General features: G+C 44.0%; 1 protein-coding gene across 1 annotated transcript in view; it reads right to left on the bottom strand.

Annotated features, from left to right (window-relative positions):
* Positions 1-10,528, bottom strand: part of PRIM1 (DNA primase subunit 1) — a 94,499-nt gene extending 83,971 nt beyond the window's left edge. Inside the window, exon 1 of the mRNA XM_083599314.1 lies at positions 10,042-10,528. Within this exon, the coding sequence (XP_083455440.1) occupies positions 10,042-10,354 (313 nt within the window). The 5' untranslated portion in view covers positions 10,355-10,528. The remainder of the gene's footprint in view (positions 1-10,041) is intronic.
* Between the last annotated feature and the right edge of the window lie 850 nt (positions 10,529-11,378).

Genomic DNA, 11,378 nt, shown 5'->3' with positions numbered 1-11,378 from the left:
GGCAGATTGGTTTAGGGCCATCATGGTTGTAACGATGTCATTAATGTAGAAATTAAATAGAAAAGGGGCCAAGAGGCAGCCCTGTTTGACCCCTTTATTCAGAGGGAAAGAATCAGAAAGAGCTCCCAGAGGGCCAAATTTTACTCTGGCCGATATGTCATTATGAATTTCCATAAGGTGGAGGAGTCTCTTATCTATGTTGGTGTAACTAAGCTTCTGCCATAGCCTATCTCTAGGGATGGAGTCAAAAGCGGAGGTCAAGTCCACAAAAGCCGCGTGTAGTTTGCAGTTGAACCTGTTTAGGTATTTATCAATCAGTGTAAATAGAACAAGACATTGGCCAGATGTACTATGACCTTTACGGAAGCCAGCCTGTTCCGGATGGAATAACTTTGTTTCTTCTGCCCACTCGATTAATTTCTCTAACAAGAATCTAGAGTAAACCTTGTATGATATGTCCAGCAGGCTGATAGGTCGATAGTTACGCGGATCTTGTGGGTCCCCCTTTTTATGTATTGGGATGACTATGCTCTGTTTCCAGTTAGGTGGAATCTTAAGAGTAGCATTAATAGTCGTAAAGAGAGATGCTAAAATAGGGGCCCACCACGTCTGGTTCGATATAAATACCTCAGGTGGTATCATATCCTCCCCCGGGGATTTATCCCCTGATAGCATGCTAATTAGTTGTAAACATCTCTCTGGGGAAACTGGTTCCCAGGTGGGCAAGGCAGATGCTGGAAGAGAAGAGACTACGTTTACTTCAGGATCTGGGGCGGAATACAGCTGAGCAAAGTGAGAGTGCCAACTGGCTGCTGTGATATTATTAATGATGAATGAGTGGGGTCTTAAACCTGCATTAATTAAATTCCAGAATTTCTTGTCGTCACGGGTTTTAATGGCCACTGACAGGGCTGTCCAGCGTTCTTTCGCAAAGAGCAATTTCTTATGTTGAAGCAACTTCTTGTAGTATAAACGGAATTGGGCTATCTCCCTGATTTTGCTCTGAGAGCTGTCTGATTTCATATCAGACTGAAGAAATCTAAGCCAACTTCTGCACTGTTTGCATTCTTGGTCGAACCAAGTTTGATTCTTCCAGGTTAGAATCGCACGGGGAGATTTCGTGAGCGAAGGAAGCAAGTAGGCTAGAATTTGCTGGAAAGTTGAGAAATGATTCACATTCGTTGTTAACAGCTGAGCTTTCAAGGCTAGGATCTCAGGGGAATTTAGGAGGACTTTTATGTCTTGCTCCAGATAGATATCCCACTTCTTACGTCCGGGGGCTAAGATCAGTGGGTCCTGGAGGTGGAATGAGCTGGGAAGCCCCAGCTGTGTGTGGGGGAAGGAGATGGCGATTGGAAGGTGGTCACTTTCGGTTCTGTTGAACACATTGAAACAATATTCCTTATCATTAAATGCCGAAGAGGACCAGATGTAGTCTATAACGCTTGCCCCTCTCGAACCTAGAAAAGTATAGAATCCCCCGGACCAGTCTTTGGGAGTGCCATGCAAGCTGTGCAGCCCGCAGTTTATGGTAAGCTCCAGTAGTATGATGCCAGCCCTATTGATGGTCTTATCATGTGAATTCCATGTAGGAAACCACTCCTCCTCTATGAATAATTGTGACTTATGGGTGAATGAGCTTATGTCTGCTCCGATTCTGGCATTAAAGTCCCCCATTATAAAGATCTCTGACTTTGGAAATTCAGCCACCGATTTATCAAGGATAAATCTTAAATCCTCCCAAAACTGATTTGAATGAGAAGGGGAGGAGGTAGATGGATTGTACAAGTTTACACATATGAAGTCCCCAACCAAGCTGTTAGTGATATGTAAAGTTTGAATGGAATTACTCTCTAACCAAAAGAGAGGAGAGATATTAAGTTGAAGCTCCTGTGAAACAAATGTTACCAGGCCACCACTAGGGCGCCCATACAAATGTGTTTTGGGCGCAGGAATCACATAAGCGTCATAGCCCGGTAGGGATGGGGGGGGGGGAGACGATTCTAGGCACCAGGTCTCTTGTATACCCATAATCTGGAATTTTGCTAAAAACTCTTTCATATCCCCGCCATCCTGTTTGGATGTCCATCCCGCCACATTCCAGGATAGCACATTAAAGCAGTTTGGAGAGGGACTATGTGCTAGTCAGTTACTCTGGTTACTGGTGGGAGAGGCATTGCCAAGGGTCTGAGACAGCACCAGGCGTGAAGTTACCGAAGGTAACGAAGGGGTGGTAATTTGATTGATATGTCCAACAGGGTCATCAATAAGACCTGAGCTGTCTCTTTGCACCGTGGCTTCCTTAACGTTTATGTATTGGCTTGAAGAGGTTGTGGGTAAATGAGATTCTGCCAAAAGAGGTTGACTGGCAAAGGATGAGGATGTACAGTCATCTGAGTGGGCCACACTGATTGAAGACTCCAGGTCAGGCATAGAAGAATAGGACATTGACAGATTTCCAAGATGAGGGGTGTTTGGCGCATTGCTCTTTAAGACGAAGGGTGAAGTAGTTGATTGCAGATCTATTAGTAGAGGTGAAGGGAGACTGCGTTGCGACGGAGTATGAGGAGCTTCCGCCAGGCAGACAGCCATATCATCCGTTAATGGAGTCCCAATATTTGGCAGGGATTTCTGAGGTGTTAGCCCCTTCATGACTGCGTTCCTTTGATTTAGTAGGTTACTATGACCAGATTTTGAGGAGATTTTTTTCTCTTGAAGTACATGTGTAAGTTGCTGCTTGAGTATATCAAGCCTATTTATAACTTCCTGCTGTTCTTCTAATGGCAACTCACCATAGGATGAGATAAGGTCCCTCTCCTCTAAAGCAGCCAGAAGGCTGGGCCCGCTTTGGTCATGCTTCTCTGTTGCTGGAGTAGATAAACCAGGTAGCTTGGGCTGAGAGGGAGGGTGAGGTTCCCAGGGTGGCAGCTTGAGTTTCAAGACTATGTCGCGCCAGTCTGGTGAGCGGATACCTTTTTGTACGATGTTACGGAAAAGAGGTTTAATCCTGGTGTCATGAAAGACTCTCGTTGGAAAGATGCCCCAGGTGGCCAAAAACGCTTTACGCCTAACCAGTATGGAAGGAATTTTTGGTGACTGGAAGGAGAAAACATTAGCAGGACTGCAATAACACTTGTAATGCAGAAATTATTATGGATAAAATGGAGTGACATAAAATTTGGATGAGGAAATAATATGCAGTTGAAAAGGTTGATAATACGGCCCATGGAGCGGAAGGGGGAAGTCTGAAGATTCAGAGAAATCTCTAAATGTGGATATGGATTTGGTATTGTTATAATCTTGTAAAAAATCAAATAAAAATTATTTCAAAAGAAGAAGAAGAGATAATTATTGTTCCAGGTTCCCACCTAGCATAACATCTGGATGTATGCTAGATTTTGGAAGTGTGGATGTAGTAGTATTCTTGTGGTCTATATTTTGGTTGATATGTATTCTAGGATTTGTTAAAGTTGCAAAACAACGAAGCATGGGATGAAACAAGGGAGAAATTTCTGGAACAACATTGGGATATCAGCTCTGCCCAAGGCATGAAGAATAACAGCAACAACTGGGTGGGTGGGGAGACATAACATCTTAGAAGGACTGGAAGAAACACCACAGGCAGAAGAACTGCCACACACAGGAAGAACAAGGATGTAGTTTGAGTTCCTCACTTGTAGTTTCATAAATCATTTAACGTGTCAACATGAATAGAAGTTATTAATATTGCAGTTGTTGTATAAGGGATTATTATTATGACTGGAATGTAATGGAAATTAATAAGATTTTGGAAAGCAGAAATAAAGAAAATAATAGAATCATCAAATTTAGCACACGGGGCCACTTTATCCAAATTATATAATTCAGCATTGGAACAATTGGTATTAATAATTGTATTATAAGTTGGTATTGTTATAATGACGCTATTATTGGATTGTAATTGAAAACCAATAAAAATGTTTTTTTTAAAAAAAAAGTTGGATGGGCGGTTCATCATAATTTCCCCAACTACTATCAGCAGGAAGCAATAAAATGGGCAATATTTGTTAAGAGGAAAGCTGTAATTAAAAGCATGGGAGTCCTAAAGCTCACATCACTCTTTCAAAAAACCAAAAACGGGTATCTGCAAATCGAGAAAGACAACACAGAAAACACTGGACTGAAATAGACAATTTTTTTTTTATAATGATATTTTATTGGATTTTAACAAAACAGAAAAAAAGTTTACAAAATCTTAAACAATAAATTCGACACAAAAAACATAGAAAAAACATAAAGAAGAAAAACAAAAAAGAAGAAAAAACAAGAAAATCAAAAATCTCTCTTTTCAATTTCTCACCATTTTTCCCTTTTTAACTTATTTTCCTGACTCCCTCCCACCTCCCTCTTTGTATTCCAATTAACGATATGTTCAGCAAATTCATACCTCTTATCTTACCCTTGATTATATATCCCCATATAATATCCTCATATTTTCATTTTTAATCAAACCGTTTTTGCCAATTCTTATTTCACCTTATTTCTCAAACCACTTCTTTTTTACAATAATTTCATTAATTTTATCTTGTCCTCAAATCATTAAACTTTCAAAATTTAGACTAAATTTTGCTAGAGCCGATTATATCCTTTCCAACATCTTTTAATATTTCATTAGTATTAAACTAATTCCATAGATATAGATTAATTACACAAGACATTTCTCATTCTAGATTAGTCCAGCGCCCCTTTTCCTGGTTCACGGCAATGTCAGTCCATATATCATTATATCCATATCAGTCAGGTGTCCTAATATCCGAGGCTCTCAAATCATATCCAAGCCCCTTCTGCGAGTTTTCTTGTTCCTGTTTGTAGTTACATACATCCTTGATCCCTGTTGAGTTCTTTCGCCTTTCCTTCTCTTTCTCCTTGGGAGTCCAATCACCGGGTGATTCCGTACAGTAACATTCTTCCTTTCCTTTTCTCCAATTGTCCAATTCCCCGGTGTTGCACTCCCCAGTGTTTAGTTTGTAATCCAAGAAGTAATTGTTCCAAAAAAATTCTTCCACTCGTTTCACAGTCCCACCAAAGATAAAAATTTTCTTAAATCCAAAGTTTGGCCAGTGTCCTCCAAAATCCATCCTCTGTATCTCCATCTTTCTCTGACCTTGCAGTTGCCCTATTAAATCTGTCTCCTGCATAGATTGTTGTACAATTTCTGTGGCATCTTCCGTTGGCACCTCTTTACTGACTTTAGCTGTATTGTCCCTCTTTTGGTTCATCAAAATCATTTTCTCCTCCAGCTGTCGCAGCCCATCATATATTTTGTTCAGAGCAGATAAGACTTCCTCTCTATTCATTTCTGTCAAGGTCAGGGAGCTGGTCCCACGCTCTAGTTTTCCCTGATACAATGTTCTCTTTATAACTGAAAAACAGGCACACTGGCTGGCTTCCTCTAGGGGGTGTAGTTACTTTTTGGCATCCATCTTTAAATTGTATCCAACAAGGAAAAATTCCTTTCGATTTCCAGATACTCTATTTCCTTTCAATATAAAACAAACAGGCAGAAAGCGGCTTTGGAATTATTTTTCCCTTTTCCAATTCTATATATCAATTTTTCTATTTTCAATTTGTAAATATCACCGACCGTTTCTTTCCTTCTTTCCTGCCATTCCGTCCCCAGGTTAGGGACAGTGGAAACTTATTTTCTTAAATTTCTCTCTGCAGGCTTAAAAAGTCAAATTTTCCCCCCTTTCCTCCTGCTGTCAAGGGGGGTTTTGATGGTTAAAAATGCAGGAACCTTCAGGCTATCTGTTTTCCCGGCTTTTAGCTTGTGAAATCTTTGCTTTGATCTTTATACAAAGGACGGGAGGTGGACTTCCTTTTTACACCTTCCCGTTTCAGGTCAAATTCCAGGCTGTATTTTCATGCAAAATTTTCAATTGTCCTACTCACGGGTTGTTGTTTAGAATCCGAATTGTCATAGGAAGAAGGAGAACGCTCTCCGACAACAGCTGTGCAGCATCGCTCCGCAGAGTTAGCGATTGACTCTCAGCACCACACCAACCCCCGTCTCCTCCGGAGCCCTTTATAGGGTTCCTTTGCCAAACGGGGGGGGGGGGGCGCAAACGGTGCCCGCCGAGTCCCAGGTCCGCAGGCTTCTTCCGCCTGCGGTTTTTAAAGGGTCCCCGCTTCGCTGCAGCGGTAGGACCCGATTTCCACGGAGCTGTCTCCCTCTGAGTTAGAGGGAATCCGCCATTGTCGGAGGCGCCGCCTCCAGGAAGTCCTGAAATAGACAATTTTGACCAACAAATGTTTATCTCTGGAGATATAGAGAGAGAGAGAGGGAGAGAGAGAGAGAGAGAGAGAGAGAGAGAGAGAGTTCAGTATGTGTCCCTGCTCTTGCATTTGATCTTAGTATTGCTGGAGAGCCAATATTTCCCCAGGGATTCACACAGTTTTAAAAGGAAGGCCAACCAGTGACCTCTGGAGGCCATTTTGGGAGGCCTTTACATGAAATTTAGCAAAGAGCATGAAGGCTTATCCAAAGTAGATCTGATGGATAAAACTGATCCAGTTGACCTAGTGTACTTAGACTGCCGACTCCTGAATAAGCTGAGCAGTCATGAAACTGGTTAAGAAGCAGGACACAGAATAGAGGAATAAATGGAATATCTACATGGGGAGATGTAGAAACTGGAGTTCTCCGAACATCAGTGTTGGGACCTGTGGCTTTTATCTTATTCATAAATGATCTAGATTTAGGGGGGGAATGAAGTGCGCCTGTTTATAGCCCATCTTTTTCCCACTCTAAGGAGCTTGAAGTGGCACACATGGTTCTCCCCTTCCTCATTTAATTCTCACAACCCTGTGAGGTTGGTTAGGTTGAGAGGCAGAGACTGCCCAAGGTCACCCAATGAGCAGTATGCCAAGTGGGGATTTGAACCCAGGTCTCCCAGGTCCTAGTCTGAAACTCTAACCACTAATAATAATAATAATAATAATAATAATAATAATAATAATAATAAATATTATTTATATCCTGCCCTCCCCAGCCGAAGCCGGGCTCAGGGCGGCTAACAACAATAAAATAATCCCACATTCTAAAAACATTTCATTATAAAAATTAATTCAAATCAAATTGATGGCAACCACTGGGCTAGAGTTCTTTGAGGATTACCAAAGGAGGGGGTCAGGCTGTGCCCTGGCCAAAGGCCTGGTAGAACAGCTCTGTCTTGCAGGCCCTGCGGAAAGATGTCAGGTCCCGTAGGGCCCTAGTCTCTTGTGACAGAGCATTCCACCAGATTGGAGCCACAGCCGAGAAAGCCCTGGCTCTAGTTGAGGCCAGCCTAACCTCTCTGTGGCCTGGGACCTTCAGGATGTTTTTATTTGCAGACCGTAGGTTCCTCTGTGGGACATACCAGGAGAGGCGGTCCCATAGGTACGAGGGTCCTAGGCCATATAGGGCTTTAAAGGTTAAAACCAGCCCCTTAAACCTGATCCTGTACTCCACCGGGAGCCAGTGCAGCTGGTATAGTATAGAGTTGGGTGTCATCGGCATACTGATGGCAACCCAGCCCAAAACTCCGGACAAGCTGGGCGAGGGGGCGCATAAAGATGTTAAAAAGCATCGGGGAGAGTATCGCACCCTGAGGCACTCCACACACCAAGGAGTGGCACGATGACAATTCCCCCCCCAAGCGCCACCCTCTGTCCCCAACCAGAGAGAAACGAGCGCAGCCATTGAAGGACTGTGCCCTGGATCCCCACGTCGGCAAGGCGGTGGTCCAGGAGTTCGTGATCGACCATGTCGAAGGCTGCTGACAGGTCTAGAAGAATCAGCAGCCCCGACCCGCTTCGATCCAGCTGCCTGCGGAGATCGTCTGTTAGGGCGACCAGAGCCGTCTCGGTCCCATGACCAGCGCGGAAGCCGGACTGGAATGGATCCAGAGCCGATGTTTCATCCAGAAACCTGCCAAGCTGTTCAGCAACCGCTCTCTCAATCATCTTACCCAGGAATGGAAGATTCGAAACCGGGCGGTAATTGGATAGATCTAAGGGATCTAATGATGTTTTCTTTAAGAGTGGGCGCACCACTGCCTCCTTCAATTCCCCTGGGAATATCCCGGTGCCAAGGGATAAATTGATGATATCCCCCAGAGGGGGCCGCACCTCATCTGGACACGTTCTAATCAGCCAAGACAGGCACGGGTCGAGAGGACAGGTGGTGGGCTTTCCAGCTCAGAGGAGTCTGTCCACATTGGCTGGGGATATCCGGTCAAAGTGGTCCAATACTGGACCCGAGGACAGTCGAGGGGCCTCCAGTTCCTTTAGTGTATCCAAATTGGCAGGGAGGTCATGGCGGAGCAACAGGACCTTCTCCGCAAAAAAAGCTCGCAAATGCCTCACAGCTGTGTGTCAAATTGTTATTTAAATTTGGCTGTCCTTCAAGGGACGTTATACTAAATAATTGTGTTGGGCAAAAGCTAGCGGATGCATAGAGACCGAGAAGACTTCTTAGCAGCCTTCACTGCCATCTCATAGGTTTTTATAAAAACCCTATAAGATGTTTTTGAGGCTCCGTCACAAGCACCCCACCATACTCGCTCTAGCCGTCTGAGGTCCCGCTTCATTTTCCGAAGCTCCTCGGTAAACCAGGGAGCCCGGTTTCTGCGGGGTCGCAGAGGGCGCTTAGGTGCGATCTCATTGATGGCTGCCAGGAGCTGGATATTCCAGCCCTCAACTAGCTCAGTCAATGAGTCGCCAGGGGGAGCAAGGTCCCGCAAGGCTTGGCGGAATCTCTCAGGGTCCATCAGCCTCTGCGGGCGAGCCCAAATCGGCTCGCCACCTAAGCAGGGTGGGGGTGGAAAGTCAATCCTGGCTTTCAGAGCGTAGTGATCAGACCATGGCACCTTCATGGAAGGAGACATGATCACATCTATACCAACGCCAAAGATCAAATCCAGCGTGTGGCCTGCTTGATGTGTGGGGCCCGAAACAAACTGGGAGAGCCCTAGTGTTGCCATGGAAGACGCCAGGTCCAGAGCCTGGGAGGAGGGAGTGGCATCAGCATGGATGTTGAAGTCCCCCAATACCAATAGGTTAGGGAACTCCAAGGCCCAGGGAACTACACCACACTGCTTCTCATTCTCCAACAATGGAACTCATGGACGTCCAATGAAGTTGAATGTTGGAAGGTTCAGGAGATAGGGATGCCCACCCACTTGGATGGTTTTAAAAGTGGATTGGACAGCCAAGATGTCTATGCTCTGCCTCTACAGCTGGAAGCAGAAATGCTTCCAAATACCGATGGCTGGAAAGCACAGGAAGGGAGAGTGCGCTTGATTGCTGCTTTCGAGAAGTCATCTGCTGGTAACTGAATGGTGGCTGAGAAGAGACATTGGCCTGACCCAGAAGGTTATACCTTCCATATCCACTGATTATGATATCTGTGCTTTTAGAATCAGGTTGATCAGTGGACATTATCAGACAGGAACAATTATCTTAATACAAAATGAAGTTTCACTGTGTGACTTCACAGAACAAGCTGCTGTCAAAGGCACAAAGCAATAATCTTTCAGGTTATTTGGCAATCCTAGCAGCTCTTGACAGAGGTTGAATTAAGGTGACCCCATGGAATTCCTTCCCCATTCATTGCCTTATTGATTTTAGTTGTTTCTAATACTTTTTAAAATGGTCATACATTTTATTTTTGATATACAGTGGTACTTCGGGTTACATATGCTTCGGGTTACATACACTTCAGGTTACAGACTCCACTAACCTCAGGTTAAGAACTTTGCTTCAGGATGAGAACAGAAATCTCGCTCCGGCGGTGCAGCGGCAGCAGGAGGCCCCATCAGCTAAAGTGGTGCTTCAGGTTAGGAACAGTTTCAGCTTAAGAACGGACCTCCAGAACGAATTAAGTACTTAACCCGAGGTACCACTGTATTGGGAGTCACTCAGGTCACATTTTGTGGGAAAGTGGAATAAAGATAAGCAGATGATGATACAGATAATGCCTGGCCTGATCCAGAGCATGGAAACAAAACAACAAAAAACTACCTTTCTTCCCCACTTGATCTTTCACCCACTCCGTCGCTGCCGCCACACTCTCTGTACTGGTGACATCCAGAATGATGGTTTTCAAGCGCTCTGAGGTGACCTTGTCCAGCTGCTCTGCCCCCTTCTGGGTGGTACAGGTTGCCAACACCCGCAGACCCCGGGCATCCAGATGCCTGGCAAGATGGTTCCCAAAGCCAGTGGAACAGCCAGTGATGAAGACATATTTCTCTGTCAGGTTCTCCACCGTCTGTCTCTCCTGGTACCATCGGCGAAGGAAGTAAAGCCCCAGCAGGGCAGCCAGGTAGAGCCACATGGCTGAAACCAGCAGGCGATAAGCTTGCAAGAGTGGGGACACACAGGGACCTAGCAAGCCTTGGAGAAACCAAATCCCAACCCCTGCTCCACCATGAAGCTTGCTGCTCTATTTAGCCTCCCTCGCAGTGTTATTGAGGGGAAGGAGAAAAGAAGCAATGAGCTGCTTGCAGCAGGCAAGGTAAAACAAGTATAAACAATAGCTCTAGCTAGCTGCTTATTCACTGAACAACCAAATGACGAGGAACAGTATGATCCTATAAATATCTAGACATAAGCAACACTAAGCTCAGATATTGTGCAAGCCCAGCATTATCATCCAACAGGTCATATGCCTTATTTTGCCATCACTGCATCACATATTGCACTTGCTCAAGGTCCAATCCCCAATTTGTTTTGTTTGTTAATTTTATTTTTCGAGTTTTCAGTTTTACAAAAGATCTGAAATGCAGTACATCTTCAGAAATAAAAACATTTCCCCTATAGTTCCTTATAATTGTTACTATCTAGTTTCCAAATAAGTTATTATTTAACTTCTTGTGTTGTGTTCTTCCTGCTAATGTAGTTAAATGTTTATTTTTTAAATAATCCACGTATTTCCCCCATTCTTTAGTGATTCTTTATTGACCTGATTTTTAAACACATATGACATATTTTGTCATGTGATGAACTGGAGAATACAATGAGAAGTACAAGATCAAGAGATGTTTTTCCAATTTAAGCAAATCAATTGCGCACATCAGGAAATATAGCTCCACTTTTTGTTTTCTTTCTTGCCCTCTCTCTTTCTCCATTTATAAGAAGCCCATAAAAGTGTCTTTTTATATTCATAAGAAAAATGTGTGTGTGTTTGTGTGTAGATGTGTGTACACACCACACACACACACACAGAAGGGCAAACGTACTTGTATTTCTCCTCTTTTTTCTGAATTTAATGAACAAATATTCCATGCCCAGCCTAACTGGAAGCATCTGTTCCCTCCTACTACCACCTAGAGGGCATCAGAGGCAGAAGCAGAGAAGAA

The sequence above is a fragment of the Podarcis filfolensis genome (assembly GCF_964270895.1).
Source record: "Podarcis filfolensis genome assembly, chromosome: 2".
In the NCBI taxonomy this organism is placed as follows: Eukaryota; Metazoa; Chordata; class Lepidosauria; order Squamata; family Lacertidae; genus Podarcis; species Podarcis filfolensis.
This window is presented reverse-complemented; position numbering and strand designations above follow the sequence as displayed.